This window comes from Mastigoproctus giganteus, chromosome 5 (assembly GCF_048544385.1).
Source record: "Mastigoproctus giganteus isolate SK-2022 chromosome 5, ASM4854438v1, whole genome shotgun sequence".
Taxonomy (NCBI): domain Eukaryota; kingdom Metazoa; phylum Arthropoda; class Arachnida; order Uropygi; family Thelyphonidae; genus Mastigoproctus; species Mastigoproctus giganteus.
In genome coordinates, this window is record NC_143579.1 from 225,863,543 (window position 1) to 225,886,514 (window position 22,972).

A 22,972-nucleotide genomic window follows, 5' to 3' on the forward strand; every position below is an offset into this window, starting at 1 on the left:
AGTGCTGATGTCATTCCAAAATAAATTTTAGACACTTCCTTTGAGGTGTGATGCATACTTTGGAAAAACTCTGAACTACATGTAACTTGCCATAATATATTTAGAAATATACTGGTTCGATTTTTGAGAATACTTCCACATTTTATTACATTTGCTATTCAGAGTTTATTTGCAGTGATGTTAATACCAAAGCAGCTCGTGGGGTTGGAGTATGCCACTTACCATTACAGAAAATCTTTTTGTTCTTTTCTCTTTCTAATAGGGCGCCTCTGTAGCTAGGTGGGCAGGAGCAACAGTGCATAGCACACGCTTCTTGATTAGACCAGGGTTCGAGCCCGTGACCACCAAATACGGAGGATGTGGAAAGGTCAGGGAATGACCACCACATATCCCCAGAGCAATATGGCCTTAGTTGCTAATGCTCCTAAAAACCAAAAAATAAAATAACTCTTTCTAATACAGAAAGTCCAAACTTACTTTTTTTGTTACGTCCCAAAAGTTTGTAGCTAGTTGTTCAGAATATTTGTCCATAAAAATAATGTTATAATGGTGATTGGTTTCCTCAGCTAGCCCAGAAAAGCCTGTTTAACCCTGAACTACTATACTTTGTTTTAAAAAAAATAAAAATAAAATAAAATAATAAGAAATTCATTCATTGTTTTTATTTTCCTTGAATGCTTGTATAAAAAATAACAGTAATTCATTTATGGCATGTGGAAGTAAGGTAATAGGTTTGTCGGTTGCTGTTTGACTGCAAGATTATTAACCCTTTGATAATTATTGATGGCAAACTTGCAGAATTTCAGCCCCACTGTTTTTACACAACGTATTAGTCTGACATGGCTTTTAATAGTAATAGAGGCATGTGATACAATAAAGCAAGCATATGAGCTTATGTAGCTTCATTCAAAAAAAAAAAAAAAAATTTTCACACATCCATTCCCCTCTAAAAGTTTGTCCAGTTCCTCCCTGAATTTATTTAAGGTATCAACGACAGATGAAAGTTTGTTCCAGCAATTAACCACCAGCTGGCTAAAAGCAAATTTCCGCACGTCTTTCCTCAATTTGAATTTATGCCCCCTCAGGTTCGTAATCTGAGCATGCAGAAGAATCCCATCAGAATTCAGCATGCTCCAACCATTCAAGGCCTTATACACCTCAATCAGATCACCTCGCAGGTGCCTACTCTCTAGACACTGCAATTTGCAGAACTTAAGTCTCTCTCTTGGTAAGAGGATCCTTTCATTCCCCTCACCAAACTTGTTGCCCTTCTCTCTACATGCTCAAGAAAGTCTACATCCTTCCTAAAATGAGGCCTCCATACCTGTACACAGTACTCAAGGTATGGCCTGACCATTGCCTTATACAAAGGGATAATCATCTTTTCCCTACATCAAGGCCTTATACACCTCAATCAGATCACCTTGCAGGTGCCTACTCTCCAGGCACTGCAATTTGCAGAATTTTAAGCCTTTCTTGGTAAGAAGACCCCTTCGTTCCCCTCACCAATCTTGTTGCCCTTCTCTGTACTCACTCAAGCAACTCTACATTCTTCATAAAGTGAGGCCTCCATTCCTGTACACAGTACTCAAGGCATGGCCTGACCATTGCCTTATACAGAGGGACAATCACCTCCTTTTCCATACTATCAAAATGCCTGTATATCACTGACAATACCCTATGACCTACTCTGGTAGCCTGTTTGCATTGCTCAGAAAACTTCATATCTGACTGCACAATTACTCCCAGATCTTTTTAATTTTCTACCACCCAAACAGTTGGTACATTACTCTTGGGTTACTTCTACCCATATGCAGTACTTTGCATTTGTCAATGTTAAACTTCAGTTGCCACTTCTCAGGCCACCTGCCCAAATTTTCTAGATCCTGTTTCAGTAGCACACTGTCATTAACAACCCTGCCTGTCTTTGTATCTTTTGCAAACTTTGACCACTAAGCCTGATATAGCTTCATCAATATCATTGATAAATATACAAAACAACAGTGGGCCCAATGCTGAACCCTGTGGGACTCCACTAATAACATTAGTCCATGAAGAGCTTTTTAAGCATCTTGGAAAAAACTAAAACAATAAGTGACTTCTAGAGATAATTTTGTTCAAGATTAGTACAGTGGACAGGAGGTTTGTATAAAGAACTAGCTATGCAACTGGCATTTCCCCATGCATATTGAATGATTGTGTTTACTGTATATGTATCATATACAGTTGTGTGTTACCGACAGTTATTTTACTGTTATAACTGCATATCGTGAATTCCCATCCACACTTAGGCTCCATCATCCAGTGTATTGTATAGCAACTCCAGTACTTGAGATTAATTGTTCCATTATAATATGTGACTCAGTACAGCATCATTTGCATCCATTCCAGTTTTTCTCTAGTTTGTTAATTTTTTATGCTCATTTTTGATGGTCTGCACTTGGCTGTTTCAACATATTAAAAATCCAAAAAAAAAAAACATTTTTGTTGGTATAGGTAGAATTGTTTGTGGTCAGATTGCCAATATTTAATTTTGCTTAAGTCTTATTGGCATTTCATGCTTAATGCTAAGTGGTAAGAACTGAGGTAACTATCCTGGTAGTGAATAGGGCCCACTCAGATAAATAGTCTAGCACCTGTCATCTAGAATTTTTTTAAATTGAATATTCTTAAAAATGCATAAATTTTGAACATGTGGTTTTGGGACATTGTACCTGTATAAAAAGTGATTTCAATTTACATCTCCCTAAAAGGATCAGAATTCCCATCAGTGTATCTTTAAAGTTAAACTCACCTGTAGACTTTTTGGGGTGTGGCAATAACGATCCCAGACTGGTGCTGTTGCTGTCATGTTCAATGAGTTTGAAAACAAACAGAAGTGGTATGTTGAGGTTCAGACTTTCTCCAAAGGACAGTGGTACGAGATTTCCATTTGGCTGACAAGTTGCAAGTAAAAACCAGTTTAGTTAGTAGCATTAGTGTTCCATGTTACAGCTTTGCAATGGAGCACCAAATGAATGATTTTGCTTTAAACTGGGAAAATCTGCAGCAGAAATGAATGGAATATTAAAAACTGTTTATAGTAATGAAACATTAAGTCGTACCACTGTTTGAATGGTATAAGTGGTTCAAAGATGTGTGTGAGGATTGTGATGACCCAAGAAGTGGGAGTCCATTGACCTCTTGAAATTAGGAGAGTTCCAAAAGTTCGGGAAATTGTGCCAAGAGATCATCATTTGACCTTAAGAATGATGACTGTTGAGTTGGAAATGAATTAGGAGATGATTTATCGATTTCTGCATGAAGATTTGGAGAAAAGGAAGGTCTGCAAAATTTGTGCTGCATAGCTTCATGGATGAGGAGAAGCAACAAAGAATATCATCATGTGAAGACTTAATCCAGTCAAGACAGTTCTAATTTCCTTGACTGTATTGTTACTGGAATTGAGTGTCAGGTTCAGTATGACCCAAAAACGAAGAAGTTTTTGGGTCATACTGAACAAAGTATGCAGTGGACTTATATCATCACCAAAGCCAAAAAATTTTTGTTTACAGAAGTTCAGAATCAAGATTATGCTGATCATGTTTTTCTACAAACAGGGTGTGATGCACAAGGAATTTGTACCCGGAGGGCAGAGAGTCAAAGCAGCTTTCTACGTAGCGGTGTTTCAAAGACTATTGAAGTGCATTTCCCAGGTGAGCTGCAATTTTGAGTGAAGAGCAGCTGGTTCTTGTGAAGACATTTCTGATGAAACATGGCATTGTACAGATCAACCATCCACCTTGCTCTTCCAATCTAGCATCAGTTGACTTCTTCCTCTTTCCCAAAGTGAAAACTGCCCTGAAAGGGAGATTTCGGGATGTTGAGGACATATTGAACTGATCTTTTTTTTTTTTTTTTTTTTTGGAAGCTTCACTGACTTTTCAGAAACTATGTAATAAGTGCATTCAGTCAGGTGGTGATTACTTTGAATAAAAATAGCCGTTTTTGAGCTCCTTCACTTTGTGTTCTTTTTATTGCATCAGTCAGGAAACTATTGCCACACCTTGTATTCTAAAAAAAATCCTCATTTATGATATTCAAAACACATGATGTACATCTCCAGTGGAAGTGGTTAGCTGGTTAAGATTATCCACTCCTGCATGCCACATGCACACCATAAACTTGCATTGCTTTTTCTGAGATGAGGAGAAACCATGTAATATTTAATCTAAGTATTATTTTCCTTATTTTGTGGCATGGAACTTATTGACTTCTTTGTTTATAGTAGTGTAAAACCCATGGAGAAGAGAGACGGTGGTGGTGCTCACAACTGGGGGACTGTGAAGGATGACTTGGAGTAAGTGAATCCTTGTTACCAAAATATCTAATTTATATCACTTTGTAAAATGTGTGGTCTGTGAAAGGAGTATAGGTAAAAGCAAAAATACTGAAGTGAAGAACTCAGTTTGAAAATGCTGTCTGTTCATGCTTTTATATGTAGACACTGCATGTACAACAATAACATTAAAGAGCTGCTGTATTTTGAAACTTCTAAGCAAGATCAGGTGATTGGCTCTCTTATGCAGACACTACTAGATCTATATTATTATTATGGACTATCATTGTAAAGCAGCGTAGACCTGGCAGTGAATTTTATATCCTGGTGAATATCTGTTCCATTTTCTCATATATAAGAGATAATTTGAATTATTTACCAAGTCTTCTAGATGATGACTATATGTGGACTGACTTAATAAACTGGTACTCCAGATGAAATTGTATGAGCAGAGTATATTTTAGCATAGTGTGGACAGTTATTTTCACACAATGTGAAAAACACCTACTCTATATAGTAATTGTTTCTGCACATTAGGTTTCTTATTTTGTTAAGGGATGTGGTTTATAATCTTACTTGCATATACACAAAAAAAGAAAAAATAACCAGATTGCAAGTTGAACAGGTCATAAAGACAACTACATGATTTCTCTATTCATTGTGTGTGTGGGCAACTTTGATGACCTCAATACTTTTTATTGAAAATAAATTCTGTTCTTTGAATAGTGAGATATGTGATAGGGTCAAGGAACCAAATCAGTAAATGAATAAAATTTAATATGAGAAATATATCCTTTAATATAGGAATCTTAATCAGTATACCTCTTCCAAAATGCACTCTTATTTTAAAACAAAGTTCAGTGTTAGAATGCAAAAAAAAAAAAAAAAAAAAAATTTTTTTCACTTAAATTTTATTATATAAATGATGAAAGAATAATTTTTAAAAATGTTTAATAAATATGATATTAATCTGCTAGGGGTCTTTTACAGAGAAGTTACATAAAAATGCGTTTCAACATTCTTTGTTAACTTCTAATTTAAAATACTACATATACACACATATATATATATTTATTTTTTATTTATTTATTTTTTTTTTTTTCCTTCTCTCCTTTGTGGGTTTTGCTGCACCAGTTTTTAAAGAGGGTTGCATTGCTTATGTTTAACAACACCGAATTCTAATTAAATATCAAAATTAAAAAGTAGTATATTCATTATTTCAGTAACTTCAAATATGTATTTAGAATATTATAGTATTCGCTTCAGTTATCAGATCTGTTTTCTGTTCTACTATATTCTCTGCTGTTTTGCTTGAGGTTATATAGATGCCTTTCATTTCTGTTAATTTTAAATTTCTCCTAGTGTCTTCTCACATTTTATTTCCCTTTTATGAGTAATTAATATTATCATATAAATGAAAAATAAAGTTCCCACACTGGTGCTATTGTGATCTTGTTTGAAAACAAGCTGAAGTGGTGTTTTGTAGTTCAAACATCCTCAAAAAGATGGTAGTACACATATTGCCCAGTAGACTCACAGGTTGCAAGTAACAACCAATTAGTAGTATTAACATTCCATGTTACTATTTTGCAATGCCACAGCGAATGAATATAAATTTGCTTTAAACTGGGAAAATGTGTAACAGAAATGTATGAAAAGTTAAGTCGTACCAGTGTGTTTAAATGGTATAAGCAGTTGCCGAGGATGTTCACGATGATCCAAGAATCAACCTCTCATAGAATTGCAAGAGTTCAGGAAATTGTGGAAGGAGGTTGTCATTTTACCCTCAGAATAATGGCTGATAGTTGGATATGAATAAGGAGACAATCCATCAAATTCTGCATAAGGATTTAGAGAAAAGGAAGGTCTGTGCAAAATTTTTGCCTCACGGATGAGCAGAAGCAAGGAAGAGTGTCATTGGTGCGAAGATTTCATCTAGACTTGTCAAGATAATTCTAATTTCCTCAACTGTATTGTTATTGGAGATAAGTGTTGGGTGTTTCAGTGCAATCCAGAAACGAAGTGTCAGAGTATGTAGTGGACTTAAGTCATTACCAAGGCCCAAAAAGGTTTTGTTTACATAAGTCCAGGAACAAAGTGATGCTGATCATCTTTATCGAAAAAGAGGGTGTGATGCACAAGGAATTTGTATCTGAAAGGGAGAGAGTCAATTCTGCATTCTATGTACAGATGCTTCAAAGACTATTGAAATGCATTTCCTGGTTGAGGCTGCAATTTTGAAAGGCTGCTGGTTCTTGTTACATGACAGTGCCTCTGCTCATTCCACACCTTTTGTGAAGACATTTCTGATGAAACATGACATACAGATTGACCATTCATCCAACTCTCCTGATTTAGCAACTGGCGGACTTCTTCCTCTTTCACAAAGTCCAAAGAAAGGAAAGTAATTTCAGCATGTTGAGCACAGAGAAAAATGTAACCACTGAACTAAAAATCATCTCTTTGGATGCCTTCACTGACTCTTTTTATAAACTTTTAGAACAGTGTAATAAGTGCATTCAATCAGGATTGATTACTTTTTGCTTTCTTTTTATTGCATCAATGCAAGAACTTTATTTCTGCACCTTGTGTTTGTGTGTACACATGCACATACAGGGTGAATCAAAATTATGTATACACATTTTAACAATCGATAATTTTTTAATTGGAATACTGATTCATATTTTCTTTTTTGAATGGCTGAAAGCCATAGAAATGACAACACATAGTTAAGTTTTGATGAGAGAAAGGTGATTCTTAAGTGGTATTGAAAATTTAAAAATGTCATAGAGGTTCAGCATGCATAGGAAAGACAATGTCAAACAAGGGCATCTACTTGTCTAACAATAACCCATCTGCATGTTAAATTTGAGAAACATGGAACTGTACACAATATCAAAGAACATATGAGTCAGCCAAGCATTATAAGAATCTTAAAGAACATAAATTTGAAGCCTTTTAGACATTGATTACTGCATGCAGTACAGAAAGATGAACACAATTTTGTGAGTGGTATCGGCATAAAAATGGTGGAATCTGCACTTCTGAGGATGCAATTGTGTGGTCAGATGAAGCGATGTTCAAACTAAACAGATTTGTATCATCACAAGTGTATTTACTGAGCCAGTGAAAATCCTTGCCTCAGTCCCTTAAATTTTTTTGCATGGGGATACCTGAAAGATAAGCTATACACTCAAAAATAAAAAACACTGGAGAATATGTGGATGGGGACACTGCAGAAAACATAGAATTTCAGCTGATTTGTGCACTGTATGTAGGAATGGTGAAAAAATGCTTGCGAGAGGATGAGGAAGATGTTTTAAACATCTTTCTGATGACATGTCCAAGTTAAAGAATGTTTTCATAAATGTGCAGAACTCTTTTCCAGCCTCAGAGTTTAATTGTGAAGAAAAAAATTACATTCAATCTGAAAACAAACACCAGGTGACTTGAAACCAGATGAGTTTTTTGAAATGGAAGCCAAACATGTAATTCAGAACACAGTTTAAATAAAAAAAGTATTTAAATTTATTATCAAATTCACAAATTGTTGTGCATTGCTAAAGTGTATATACATAATTCTGACTCACTGTGTGGGTGTGTGCGAGAGAGAGAGAGAGAAATGGACTACGGTCGGCCAAGCATTGAGTAACAGTGGAAGTTTTTAAATTGTATTTTAATTTAGCTTAGCCTATTGGTTCTTTTTATTTTTCTGTAATGCTATGCACTTTAATTATTTTGTACCCCCCCCCCCCACTTTAGTTTATTGATTGGCTTTTTTTGTATAGCTACCCTGTTCTAACTTCTAGCTATATTGTGATGATATTCAGAATGGACTGCCATTAGGCTGCTAATGTTAAGTTTAATTTTCTTTCATTCTTACTTTAAACTTATTTCAATACTATATTGAAATAATGCATAGTAGAATCAACAATTATCCAAAAACATTTGGGATCAAGGTTTTTTTTTTTTTGAATAATCATTCTGCAAAAAAAAAAAAAGTGTTATTAAAACAGCCTGTAGGCTATGCCCAGTTTATGCTTTGTCTCTAGTTTTCTACATTGCTGTTAAATTGTCCAAAGAAGTTATTAGACTTTAGTATAGTGTTTTTTCCTCTTCCAGTAGACACTAATTCAGCAGGCCTTTGAATTTCTTCAAACTGTCAACTTAAACTACCTATGGGGGAAACTTATGATTAAGTTGCTTCCATTAGTTCACACTACTAAAATAAAACCCCTATTTATGGAAAATTAAATGAAGCCTATACAAATAATAAAATTTATAATGAACAAGCTTATTGAAAAATGTAAGAAGTTTGATATATCCAGAAAATATCAAAGCAGGCGGATTAAATTAGCCTTAATCACTTTATATAATATTAAATACACTGATATGATGCATAAATAACATTTACAAATTGACTAATTCATATACAGTATATTTTTTTGTGAATGTTTTATGCATCATGGTAGTGTGGTTGTTACAGACAGAAGTGACATAGATGAAATTCACTTTTGACTTGGTTATATTCATATATTATAATTTTGCTTCTTACAGTTAAATATCAAAATCTTTTGAGTGAAAAGTTTGGGTATTTGAAATTTAAGGTAGCCAATATTTGAACAAGCAGATTTCTACTTCATGCTTGTGTATATAGCTTGAGAGATTTTTTTAAATGCTTTATAGGCAGTTATTACAGCACAAAAATTTACCAGTTGAATCACTTACAACTCATTCTTAAGAATTCCTTTTTCATGAAAATTCAGTCATATGTACAGTAAGCACCACTTATAGTAATCACATTTGCAAATCGAATTTTGATTCTAATTAGTGAAAATTGACGAATATTATCCACAGGTGATAAAAATAAAGATATAAAGCACAAATTTGCAGTTTATTACCAATTAAATGATACGTGAAAATCGAAAGAATATTATTCACAGATTAGCAAAATAATAATAAATTTATACTTACATATGGAGCTTAATTAATATTCATATTAATTAAACATAACACTCTGTAATCTGATTATAATTTTAAATAATCACTTATTTTAGATTGCTTTAATTATCACAACAAAGTCTATTTATGGATTTTTCAATTTTATATAACAGTCTATTCACAATCACTTGCACCAGTTTCTTCTAACGCTCTCCTCAGGACAGCTATAGCTTCACAAGTTTGCCATTTTGTAACTGAAATTTGTTCTGGTTCATCTCATTTTCCTCCTCCTGGAGAAACTATCAGTAACAGACTGGGCAGTTTCTTCTGTTAAAGCTGTAGTCACTGCCCATTTATAAGAGATTGTACAAACAAAAAGGCCCAATAAACCAAAAACTGAAAATTGTTTTTATTGCTTTATGGTTGTGACCTTCAGAAATGTGCTTTAGAAAAATAGAGGCATTCAAAATTTGTTCTTGTAACCAAAGATGTGATTCTAATAAACGATAAAGGTGTAGTCTATTTCATTGATTTGAATCAGTTCTTTGGAATTTGATTCTCTAAAGCAGCTGATTCTAATAACCAGTGATCACTATAACCAGTGCTTACTGTACACACACACACAGACACATACGCACACACATAAAACTAATCGTGCAGCTTTCCCTCTCTCAGCATTAGCATATTCCAGTCTTTCTCAACCTGTGTGCCACGGAAAATGCAAATTAGAAAAAAATTAATAAATCCAAGTTTTATAATAAAAATGACATAAGAAACAAAAAAAATTATTTATTTACACTGTGCCGATCTGAGTGTCTACCCGGTGAACATGTGACTTCACGTTTTGATTCCTATACTTGATCTTTTCGCCTCTTCTGCACAAATAATAAGTGTATTATTAAATATACCCAACAGAAATAACTTCTTGTTTGTGAATATATGAATATAGTAGTGGTTGCAGAGTGTAATGTGCCGCAAAATTTTAGCATCTTTAAAAGTATGCCTCTGCAATGAAAAAGGTTGAGAAACACTGGTGTATTCAGTTTGAATTATCCTCATTACTGCTGCAATAATGTCTGTACACATACTTTGCAGTTTCAATGTTTGCCATTAGTTGAATTTGTTTGTGACAGTACAATTTCATTGACTAGTTCCAAAACACATAGCTAGCCCTTTAAGTTGTGATAATATTTTGCTTTTGATTTGATTCGTTATAACTAGTTTTAAATGGTTTGCAACTCTTTAATATTATTTAAATTGTTTCTGTAAGGTACATTTATCTTGTGTAGGAGAATTCTATATAACTATGAGATGTAATGTGGAAAAAATAAATTGTTGAGTTATAAAGTAAATATTTATTGGATTTAGAAGAAAGTATGTGTAACTTTGGTTGTAACTAAAAGTAGATGTTTCAGATTTCTCATTTTATTGACCCATTATATTGATTACTGGCATAATTGAGTCTGATATAATCTTTATTGGCAAATTTTTTTGGAGATTTTGAATATAATATTCTCTAAAGATGAAGACATTTAATTAAGTTTACTTTTCATATAAATAAGAAAGAAGTGATGGATTTGATAAAAACAAAAACAGGAAATGGTCATTTTTTTGATCAGTGTTGATCAGATAAGTCTTCACAGTAATTGTGGCTAACTGTCATCACTGTCATCTATAGGCTGTAAGTTGTCCGGGTTATTTTTTTTGTGCTGCACACAAAGAATGTTCTGAGTAGCTCTAAACTATGCAAAATTAATTTCTTTCCCAGGACGTTAGTAAATTAAAATATTAAAATTAAAATAATGCTTATAAGTGTTAAAATAATGAGTTATAGACCAGAAAAGTAATCGTGATGTCCATGTTATAATAAATGCATTGTCTTGATATTCTGTTTGTCATTAGCTGAATATGGTTTCTTATGCAGACTCCCCACTCCCTTCTTACTTTGTGTTTTCCCTCTAATTCTTTTCCTTTTAACTTAAACTCTTCTTAGCCTGGTGTTCATTATATCCTTATGTTGGTTGAAATGATTGAAATAAAGTTAGTAAAATAAAAACTAATACAGAATCAAAATCTTATCTTTTATCCCCGAAGTGCATAAAGTTGGCCAGCCTTGCTTTACAGTATTCAAGAATTGACTTATTTAATGAGTTTTCAATAATATGCTAAATGTTAATTGTCATCATTGCTAGGTTTTTTGACAACTTAACATCAAGATATATACAATTAATCGTCATAAATCTTTACCAACACTATGATAATAACAGTTCAAGATTAAACTTATGGCTGCTGCACTATATCCTAAATGTGTGTGTATAATATATAGAAGGGACATGTTTTTACTGTAAATGGGTGAGCTGAAGTGGAGGAATAAGATGATATGGTAATTGGAAAATGCATCTTTGCAGTGTGAAATTATAAAGTCCACTTATTAAGAATTTAAATGCTTAAGCCATAGCTTGTTATGGAAGTGAAATGGTTTTAAAAGAGTTATACAGAAAGAGAAGCCATTTCCAGTTATTTTTAATTCTTGGTCATTCTGTTCTGCACCCTTTTAAGTAAAAAAACTAATATTTTTACTATTTTGAATATAAAAGCATTTTCTACATACTAACAGCTTAAACTTCTTAAATATATAAGCTGTGTGTGTGTGTGTGTGTGTGTGTGTGTGTGTGTGTGTGTGTGTGTGTGTGTGTGTGTGTGTGTGTGTGTGTGTGTGTCTTTAAATACAACCAAACATCTTTGTAATATTTATCAGAGAAAAATGCATTTCTAGATTTGTTTGTTTAAAATATAACTGCACTGTGTAGAATATAATTTTTGATGTAAAACCAAAATTACTTGAGTTATGGCACTTTGCCAAGCGTCTATTTTAGGGTATATACCTAACTGTAGATCAAAATTTGATTTGTTTTTAATCCACTAGTGGACATATTAAAAGTATAACATAACCAAATGGGGACTTTCTCCATCATTCAGTTATACTTGGAATAAAGGCACGAAATAATTTAAAATTGTGCACTTTGTAAAGCTTTAAATTATTGCACTTTTCTTGATTTTTACATTATAATATATACAAGAGTAAATAGTTAAATTTTGTAAAATTCATTCATATTAAAGATGATTACAGAAATGAAAAAAATCATAATAGGTAGTACATAAAAAATATATACATTGCACAAGAGAAATATTGTCTTATTACTGATTTTAAATGACTCTTGATTTTTTAAGGAGTCCTTATGTGCTGTAATGTAATAACTAGATCGTATGTATAGCTTGGCTTAATTTTCAGCACTCACCTCATAGTAATCCGCTTAGCTGGTGGAGAGTTTTACCACATACATAGTGGTTATAGGATTCTAATACTTTACAGGGATTATGGGTTTAAAATTGTTATGGGCTATAAAAAAATTTTAAGAAAGGAAAGTGCACCTTCCATGGTTGCCTAATTAAATTAAATGAAGAGAGAAAAAAAAAAGGGGAAAAATATAAGCTAATAATCGCGCACAGAGCGACTTTCGAGATTCCTCGTCTTCAGTTAGCTATAGTGGGGGGGAGGAGCGCGCTTGTGTTATATACGGGTTGGGTTCCCGAAATGCATTTCAGTGCACGTGGAAACTTAATACGTGCTAAATTCCAAATGGGGGAGAAATTGGCGGGAATCTTTTTGTTTAACACATTGAGTGATGTATGGCGCTTTAAACCATTCAATAATGAGGGCTTTGTTTTCAAGGATTTTGTAGCTAGAATTTAATTTAATTACTGTGATGGCTACCACTTTAATAGCTTCAAAACTAATTCAGCAAATACAGAACTAACACAATACGTCCAATCTCAAAATCACAACCCACTCATCGATTCAGCCATCACAGTAATTAAATTAAATTCTAGCTACAAAATCCTTGAAAACGAAGCCCTCGTTATCGAATGGTTTAAGCGCCATACATCACTCAACGTGTTAAACAAAAAGATTCCCGCCAATTTCTCCCCCATTTGCAATTTAGCACGTATTAAGTTTCCACGTGCACTGAAATGCATTTCGGGAACCCAACCCGTATATAACACAACCTCCCCCCACTATAGCTAACTGAAGACGAGGAATCTCGAAAGTCGCTCGTGCGTGATTATTAGCTTATATTTTTACCTTTTTTTTTTTCTCTTCATTTAATTTAATTTAATTAGGCAACCATGGAAGGTGCACTTTCCTTTCTTAAAAATTTTTTTATAGCCCATAACTTAATTTTAAACCCATAATCCCTGTAAAGTATTAGAATCCTATAACCACTAAGTATGTGGTAAAACTCTCCACCAGCTAAGCGGATTACTATGAGGTGAGTGCTGAAAATTAAGCCAAGCTATACATACGATCTACTGATTTTAAATGATTAAATATATTTTAAATCTGTTTAACAGTAGGTTTTAATCACATGCATCCTGGATGAGCAAACAAGATCCTTTGGACCCCTTTGACATTTTGGTCTGTGGTATTCAACTACCCTATCCACATGACTGAAGCTCAACCTAATAAAAAAAAAAAAAAGAAGTTTCTGAAACATCTCTATTAAAAATTCAAGAAATATCCATTAAATATAGAGAAACAGAAAAATTGTGGAATATGTATGACAGTCAGCATGGCACTTAGTAAGGTGGCATTTTATAATCAAGCTGGATAAACATCAGGAAAGTATAGTGTGGTGTAAAATAGTTCAAGTAACTTTTTTTTAAATTGCTATACACATACGTTGAGTTTTACTAAAACAAGTATTGGAAGCCGTTTGGTTTTCTGCACGGTGCAAAAAACTAGGTTTCGAGCTTCCTGCAACACAAGGCCTTCCATGGTTCAAATGCTGTAGGTAGTTCATATTATTTGGGTTTTTTTTAGTTGTGCTGAAAAACAGATTTGTATTTTATTAGAGAATTCACTTCTTGATACATCCTCACAACTTAAATGCTTTATCATAATTCATTACCTTTTGATGTATGACATGGGAATGCTAGTAATAACACAAGAACTGATAAAGCTTTTTTTCCTTTCTCTCTTTCTCTTAGCATAATTTAAAAAAAAAAAAAATGGAAAAGCTTATGCATTACATGCAGTTTTCAGCTCAAACCTAGTAGCTTGGATGTTATCTGAACAAGAGTTTGAACTGAAAGAGATCCTGCTGTAATACTTGAATGTAGTGCTTTCTAGGAGTTTTGAATAAAAAACCATTCAAGGATCATACATATTCAGGCTACTTACTAGTAGATAACCATTGACTCTGACAGTAAAATGAAGAAACTGGTAGAACCTCAAAAATCTGGAACGTTTTGAATAGTTCTTTGAGGGTAGTGTACTGTGCAAGGGAGGAGTAAAATAGGCTGGCTAGACTTAAAAAAGAAATCCTGCAGGTGTCAAATTTGTACATTATGTTCCATTAGTAATTTTAGTGCACCAGTTTCTTTCTGTTTTACGTATTTCCTAACTGTACGACTATTTTCTAGATGACTCTTATGTTATTACTATCTTATTTGCAGCGTATAAAATGGTTAATTTTGTGAGTCGTTTCAATACTAGTTCACGGTATGGTACTTAATAGTACATTAGTACAGTAGGCCTTTGATTTAATGGGGGAAAAAAATTCTGTCCTGATGTCAAAATTTAGAACCTATTTATATCTGATAGCGTTGCTTATCAGACAGCACATCTGTCTGATATGTGACACACAGACAGATGTGCTGAGAATTCCTTCTCATGGAATAATGGCTGTTTTACTGCTAGATAATGCACTTGCTCACCCTAATGCTGAGAGGTTAGTTAGCAGGGATGGAAGAATTAAATGTTTTTTTTTTTGCCTCCTAACACTTTTTCACCGATACAGCCAATGGATCAGGTGTAATCGTTGCATGTAAAGAGGTTGTATAAGAAGGTTTTGGAAGACGCAGAAGGGGCACCAGGACACTGCAAAATTTACATGCATACAACATCAGATCTGCTATCTTTAACTTATCAGCTGCGTGGAAAGATATGAAGATTACTACCTTGGCCAATGCTTAGAAGAAGTATGACGTCGAACCTGAAATGGACTTTGAGGGAGTTGAAGTGTCTAATTTTTGGGACCCTCTTCTGAGGGATGCAACTGAGAATGATGTGGAACAGTGGCTCAAAAATGGTGAAGGTAATGCGGGCTATCAAATTTTTTGTAAGGTAGAGATTGCGGAAAATGTTCTTCATGGAGAACAAGAGGATGACAATGATGAAGAATCAGTTGCACCTCATCCTAAATTGTCTTTTATAAGACAACATATGGATGACATCATACATTATATTAAATCATCATCAGACCTTGATGTGCTTCCTTATTATGAACATTTTAGAGAATTTTGATCTACAGTAATAAGGAAGCACTAACAAGGTGTAAGGCAACTGAAGCTTGATAATTTCTTCAAGACCACTTCATCAACTGGACCCTGTTTCATCAGAACCCTTTACCAGCAAGGAATTAACACCTCTCCCTCCAAATGACAGTTGTTTTTGACTCTGAAAATTGTGATTTTTTTCAATTAAGTTAATATTAATATTGAATATTATGTATATTTTTTTAGTGGTTTTTTTTTTTTTTATGTTTTTTATTCAGAGTTTAAGAATTTTTAAAGTGTTTTTTTCCCTCTAAACTGGGTTTAAATTAAAAAAAAAACTTAAAATAAAAAAAAAAATGTTCACATTGAAAACAACTTTGTGAGCTTTAAGACAAAAAAAAAAAGTGGTGGAAACACTACATTAGTTACACTGTATAGTTTTTGACGTGTTTAATTAAAATAAACTTTGGTTCCTGTCGTAAATTTATTTTTATATTTTTAACAGATGTTTTTAGTGGTGTGTACAAATTACTCAATGTACATTATAATAATATTTTATTCATACTTATACATTATAATAACATTTTAATACATCATGTACATTGTAAGTTCATTATTAATATATGTTTTTAAAATACATTCGATTTAGCGGACACCCCTTCCCCAAATTAGTCCATTAAATCGAGGGCCTACTGTATGTATTTAGTTTTTAAGGCAGTTCAATTACTGAAATCATATTGCATTGTTTATATCTAATATTAGAAAATATTCAACGGTTGCAATACTCATAACGAAGGCAGCATTGAATACACAACCTTTATTTCTTATTTCAAATACATTGCCCACTGGACCAAACTGACAGTACTGGTTAATATGTCCAATAATGCCTAGGTTAAGTAAAACATTCTTTGCTGCTTATAATAACTATAGAAACTGAAGGGCTACTCATCATTAGGACTTTATTCATTACTAATGAATAAAGTCTTAATGATATTTTAAATTGATAGTCATTAGACTTGCCAAAGAGATGGTTAACTATGCAGAAAACTACAGACCTTTAGATATTTTAAGTATGTAATTAAAATATCGATATATTGATATTTTGGCAAACATCCTCTGCCTTTATTCGGCTTGCCTAGTCACAGTTGTAGTTTTATTTGACTGCTTTCAGTAAACTACTCTGGGGGAGGCATCAGTCTTACAAGCTTTACACTCATTGTCTTGGTGGCAGTCTATCTTTGCTTGTGTTGTTTGTATCTTTTCTCTCGTCACCACAACATACCCATTGTTTAGTGGTTTTTTACCATATTTTGGGCTATCCATGAACTGGGGAGGGGTTTTTTTTTTTTTTTTTTTAGTGTTTAGCATGTGAACCACAAGTAAGAGCATTCTGAGTTTGTGCCTCTCTGCTGCCATGAAAAACACATTGACCATTGTGAACTCTGCTGAAAGAAAATTCCAGCTGCCCTTAATTCAACATGTATACCATCGCAGTTAATATATATACTCTACTAGCATGAGCTGTTGTAAGATTAAATTGCAATTTATTTTTTATTTTATTTTTTGATAACATCTCCCTTCATGTCCCAGGGTGTTTCTGTTAGTCTTTAGGGTTGCAATAAGCTTTGGTTTGTAACCATGTACTTACACACCTCATGATTAAAACATCCAGAAAAGCATTCAGTATTATGCAAACAGGTACATTACATAATAGAGACACTATTTACAATAATAGCCTTGATATCTTGTCACATTGTTATACATACTGTGTATAACAGTGTGTACTAGTGAACTTTCATTTGTATCCATTATTGTTTTTTTCACATACAGCAATAGCTGTATGTGAAAATTATTGTAATGTATTACATTAATCCTGTAATTTGAAATATCCATGAGAAATCTGTAGTACAAACAAATAATAATTCAAAATCAAATAGTTCATTATGTAATCTTTTATCAACTAATTATTTTAACTTTTGTTTACTTCACTCACCAAAAAGAGCAAAATTTAGAAATCAGTATTTAAAAATTAAATGATGATGTTTAAATCACTGAAGTATTTTTTTTTTTGATGTTGTCATTTCTGTATTAACTATTTATGTTATAACTGTATTTATGTTATAACTGTATATAACATAAATAGTTTCCTAATTAGGTATACTTTTGACACCTTCACTTTGTATTTGCAGACTGATTTTTCAAATAAATTCTAAATCATTACATAAATAGTTTCCTATATGAATTATCCTTGACAAGATATATTTTGTCATTTTTAGTGTCCAGCTCACATTGCTTAGTGATGAAAATCCTGAAGTAGGAGAAAGGAGTGGAGACGAAGTCATTCCTGAACAGACAGAACCAAAGTAATTTTGCATTTTTGTGATTTTCGCCTTTCTAATATGCTCAGTTGTTGTCATAAGATGTTTCATTATCTTTATTATTACTAGATTAAAAGCACACTAAAAAGTGATGAGGAAAAGAAAATGGTTAGATTTGTTTCAAAGATATTATCACAATATCAAAATCTTGTCATATTAATAAAATTCTCTTAAAACTAAATTTCTTGTAAAAACTGTCATTCAGTAACTTGATTTAATCCTCATTATTTCCCTATGTATTTTTCCCAAATGTTCTTGTGCGACTACCTGGCCAGAGGGGTTTACAATAAATCATCAATACAAATGTTAATTGTGTTTAGCAGTCACAGGCTTGAACCACGGTCCAAAGTGTGCGTGCTGCTGCACTCTCGCTCCTGATCTTTTAAGATCACATTGAACATTGCTAGGGGTGAACAAGTCCACGAAGTAATGAATTGCACTGTAAAGCAATTTGTTGTGAACTGCACAGCTAACTAGTTAACAGTAATCGGTTAGAACCGATATTCTCTTAATTAAATCACAGTAAAGAAGCCAACTTGTAAAACAATAGGTGACCAAATGGTGAGTGGCATTTATATTAGTTATTAGTATTAGCAGTTGGAAATGATGCAAGGAAGCAGACTTATACAGCATTGACCGGGGGTGGGGGATAATAAAATATCCTACCTGATCTGAATATCCCCTCTAGTAATTTATCTAATTCTTACTGAAATTGAAAGTACCCACTTCCACATTACCAGATGGTAGTTTGTTGTAACAGTTGATTACTCTGCCTGAAAGCAAATTTTTGCACCTCGGCGCTGCAGCTATCAGCGTATAGCTTACCCAATCCATTTAAAAACTCAAAAACTTCTTTCAGCTTTTCTCACAGGTGCCTAGTTTGCAAATTGCAATTTACAGAATTGAAGCCTTTCTTGATAAGAGTGTCTTTTTTTTTTTATTCCCCTTGCTAATCTTATTACTCTTCTCTATACCTGTTCCAACAGATGCACATCCTAAAATGAGAATTCCTGTATATCATTGACAAAACTCCATGAGCTGTTCTAGCAACCTGTTAGCACTGCTTGAAGAACTTCGTCTGATGGCATGATTACTCCCAGGTCTTTTGTTCTCTATTAACTTGAGTTTGGCGGCACACAGTTGGTATGTTACTCTGGAATTACTGCTACCCATCTGCCTAATTTGCTATATCTTGTTCTGATTAACCATATATGTATAGATTTTTAAATTATTATTATATGTGGACACTTTAGTCCTGAGGACAACTTCAGACTTGCAGCCATCAAGGCTTGAATGTATTCTCAGAGCTAGCACCATTATTCACAAGCCAACTTAAATTGTTAATATCATTTTATGTAAATAACTAAAAAGATAAACTGCTATGTATCTAAAATTTAGGGTGCCATTATTGAAAGCTGTTATTTGTTTGAATTTCGGACAATACCTTGGCAACTTGAGGTATATAAGTTTGTTCTGTTGTGAGTACTGAGACCATTATATTTGGAAAAAATAGCTCAAATGTGTTTCCATATATATATATGTTAAGTAGGCTATATAGCTAATGTATTGAGATAGCACTCGCCTCTTGAATGATCCGCTTGGATGTAATGTGATTACAGAAGACACATAGTTAATGTGAATTAGAGCCTTATTTATACATAATCATAACTATAAACATGATTACAATTTAGAATTTATTAAGGATTTGAAATAATTAATTAAAACTATTAAAATATGCACGAGAAGAAGGGAATATACATTCCATTTCACGTCAATTAAAATCATTAAGATGGGAATAGTTCTGAATGGATTAATATTAATAAACAAGCTAATAGTTGTGCATGAGCAACTTTCAATTTACGTCTTCAGTTAGCATTGTGTGAAGAGAAAACGCAAACGGTTTAATAAGAAGAAAACTCGGTTCCTGAAATGCAATTCGGTGCACATGGAAACTTTATGCATGTTAAATTCCAAGTAGGGGAAAGGTTGATTGAGAGTTCTGTGTTTAGTACGTTAAATGACGTATGTCGCCGAAACCATTCAATAACTAGTGCTTCGTTTTGGAGAATTTTGTAATTAGACTCTAATTTAATTATTGTGATAGCTGGGTTATGATGTAGGAATCTATTAGTGGGTTATGATGTAGGAATCTATTAGTGGGTTATGATGTAGGAATCTATTAGTGGGTTATGATGTAGGAATGAACATGTTGTGTTAACTCTGTATTAGATAGGTTATATTTAAAAATTAAAATGGTAATATGTGTGTGTATTAGAGATTTTAGAAGTACTAAATTTTGTTGTAGTGCTCCCAATATAACAGGCCTTACAGTCAGATTGGCATTGAATTAGATAAATGATAGAGTTGGAAAAGGAATTAGAAAATGTTAATTGGAATATCATCAGTTTGACTGAAACAAGAAGAAGAAATGAATTACAGTCGGTCCTCGTATAACATGTGTTTACATTACACGAATTCGATCATACACGATTTATAAATAGGGGAACGTTATCTTATATAACATGAACCGAATTCGCTTATGCACGATTCGCCTTTGTGTTTACAAGAAATGGCAGTTGAACTCGGAATCACCCCAACTGAACGCAACACGATAGGAATGAAGAAGATTCTGAAAATGTATTTATGTGTTTTATATCAGTGAAGGGGAAACCCATTTCACCATAATAAAACGTAAAAACCCACACAAATAAAACGTAAAAACCCACACAATTCCAGCTATCGATAATTTGCAATTGCAATTAGATCGAGTTTACGACCAGTTTATAACAGATTCCACTAGCAGAAATGCAACTGGAAATTGTTTTATGGTAGTAACTCCCAGAAATGTGCTTTAGTAAAATGTGAGGTGTTATTAGTGTATCTCGGCCTTTACGGTGTTGTTTATTCAGTTGCTACGCGCGCGCAACTTTGTTTATGTGTATTAAGCGTGCCTCCTCGTTTTGTAATTGTGCTTTAAAAATGAGTAAAATACTTAAAAGGTGTGAAAAGGACTTGTCCTGGCGAAGACACTGCAGATTCAGAAAGGAAAAAAAAAAAGCAATATCGATAAACAGAGGTGGACTGGATCAAAAATTCTTACCCGAGAAAATTTAGTGGCCTCATACTACGGTTTATGGCCAAAATCACACCGGCCTCTGGCCCACCGGGATTTCCCGGATAAGGCTTATGGCCAGTCCGCCTCTGTCGATAGAGAAAAAATATGAAATTGTGAAACACTTTGAGCGAAATGAAAGACCATGTGATATTGCACGTGCTACAGACCTAATTGAGGCAACGCCGAGAATTACAAAGAATGCAGAGAAAATAAAAACAACTTTCATAGCGGGAACAACTCAAAGTGTAATTAAAATCCATTACATTAAGACACAAGAATTGGAAGAGATGGAACGGCTGTCTTTTCTATCTGTTTGGATAGAAAATCAAACAAAAAACAAGTTTGCTTACGATAGAAGCAAAAGCATTAGCAATATTTTATTACGTAATAGTCATAATACAATACGTAAGCATTTTATTACGACTTACGTATTATAATTTATACTTACGTATTATAAAATACGTATTTTATTATGACTTTTATTTAATATAATAAATTTTTTACGAATAAAATACGTATTTTATTCGTAAAAAGTACTTTTTTAGTATTAAAAAATACTAAAAATACTTTATTATAATATAATAAATAATAAAAAAATAAATATTTTTTATTATTTATTATATTATAATAAAAATAAAAAAATATTTTTTATTACGTATTTTAATCTTTATAAAATACGTAAGTATTTTATAACGATTAAAATTACCCGATTATTGTGTTTGGTAATGTTTTGGTTCCAAATGTGTGTTCAATCTTGGGTGGTCGGCACCTAACCCCACTTTTCCCATAGGGCCTGTTGTTTATATTGCACGATTTTGCATTGCACGAGGGTTTCTAGGAACACAACTATCGTGCTATACGAGGACAGACTGTACTTATAAGTTTATCAAGTGGAAATCTGCTGTACACCAATGGAAACAGTGAAAGGAGTGAAAGTGGAGTTGGCTTTCTGGTCCACAAAGATATAAAAAACAACATTTTGGAATTCAAAAGTGCATCACCAAGGGTGTCAAGACTACTACTCAGGATTTCTAAGAGGTATAAGCTAAAGCTTATAATGCACCAGCTTATTTATGCACCAGCATCGAGCCATGATGATGAAGAGGTTGAAGAAATGTACACCGAAATTGAGAGTCTTCTAGATGAACAGAAAACTCACTACACTATCATTATGGGGGACTTCAATGCTAAGGTTGGAAAGAGACAAAACAGCACAGAAAGGGGAACTATAGGAAATTTTGGAATTGGTGAAAGACTTGTGGAATTTGCAGAATCTTGAGGAATGTCAGTAATGAACACTTTTTTTTCAAGAAAAGGGTGAACAGAAAGTGAACATGGAAAAGCCCGAATGGATTAACCACTAATGAAATCTACTTCTTCCTCACTAACAGAAGATATATCGTGAAAGATGTTACTGTCCTGAACAAGGTAAATGTTGGAAGTGATCACAGAATGGTAAGATGCACACTTGATGTAGATGTAAGAAAAGAAAGGAAAAAACTGACTCGAGTAAATAATACGAAGGTCTTTGATATAACGGAAGAGGAGAAAAAGCAGTATGTACTGGAACTTAAGAACAGGTTTGGGCTTCTGCAGACTGCTCAGGACCAAGATATCGACAAGGAATATTACAACTTTCTTAAAGTGATAAAGCCCAAGAAACCTATAGGGAAAAAGAAATCCAAAGAAGAAAAAATTAGTCAGGAAACACTTGTCATGATGAACCGAATACAACAAATGAAGAGCAAGAAAAACACTGACAAGGAGAAAATTGAGTACAATAATACCCCGAAGTTACGCGATAGATGGGTCCGATGAAAATCGCTTAAGTCGAATTCGCGTAAGTCGGGGTACAACTTTGCATATAAATACATATAAATT

General features: G+C 33.4%; 1 protein-coding gene across 3 annotated transcripts in view; it reads left to right on the forward strand.

Moving 5' to 3' along the window:
• The window catches only part of LOC150086176 (uncharacterized), a 103,867-nt gene that overhangs the window by 57,605 nt on the left and 23,290 nt on the right, over positions 1-22,972 (forward strand). The window contains exons 4-5 of one of the 3 annotated variants that reach the window (XM_090374436.1): positions 4,268-4,339; positions 17,875-17,961. In XM_090374436.1, the coding sequence (XP_090230562.1) occupies positions 4,268-4,339; positions 17,875-17,961 (159 nt within the window). The remainder of the gene's footprint in view (positions 1-4,267; positions 4,340-17,874; positions 17,962-22,972) is intronic. The other 2 variants (XM_090374437.1, XM_090374438.1) reach the window with 2 other exon arrangements.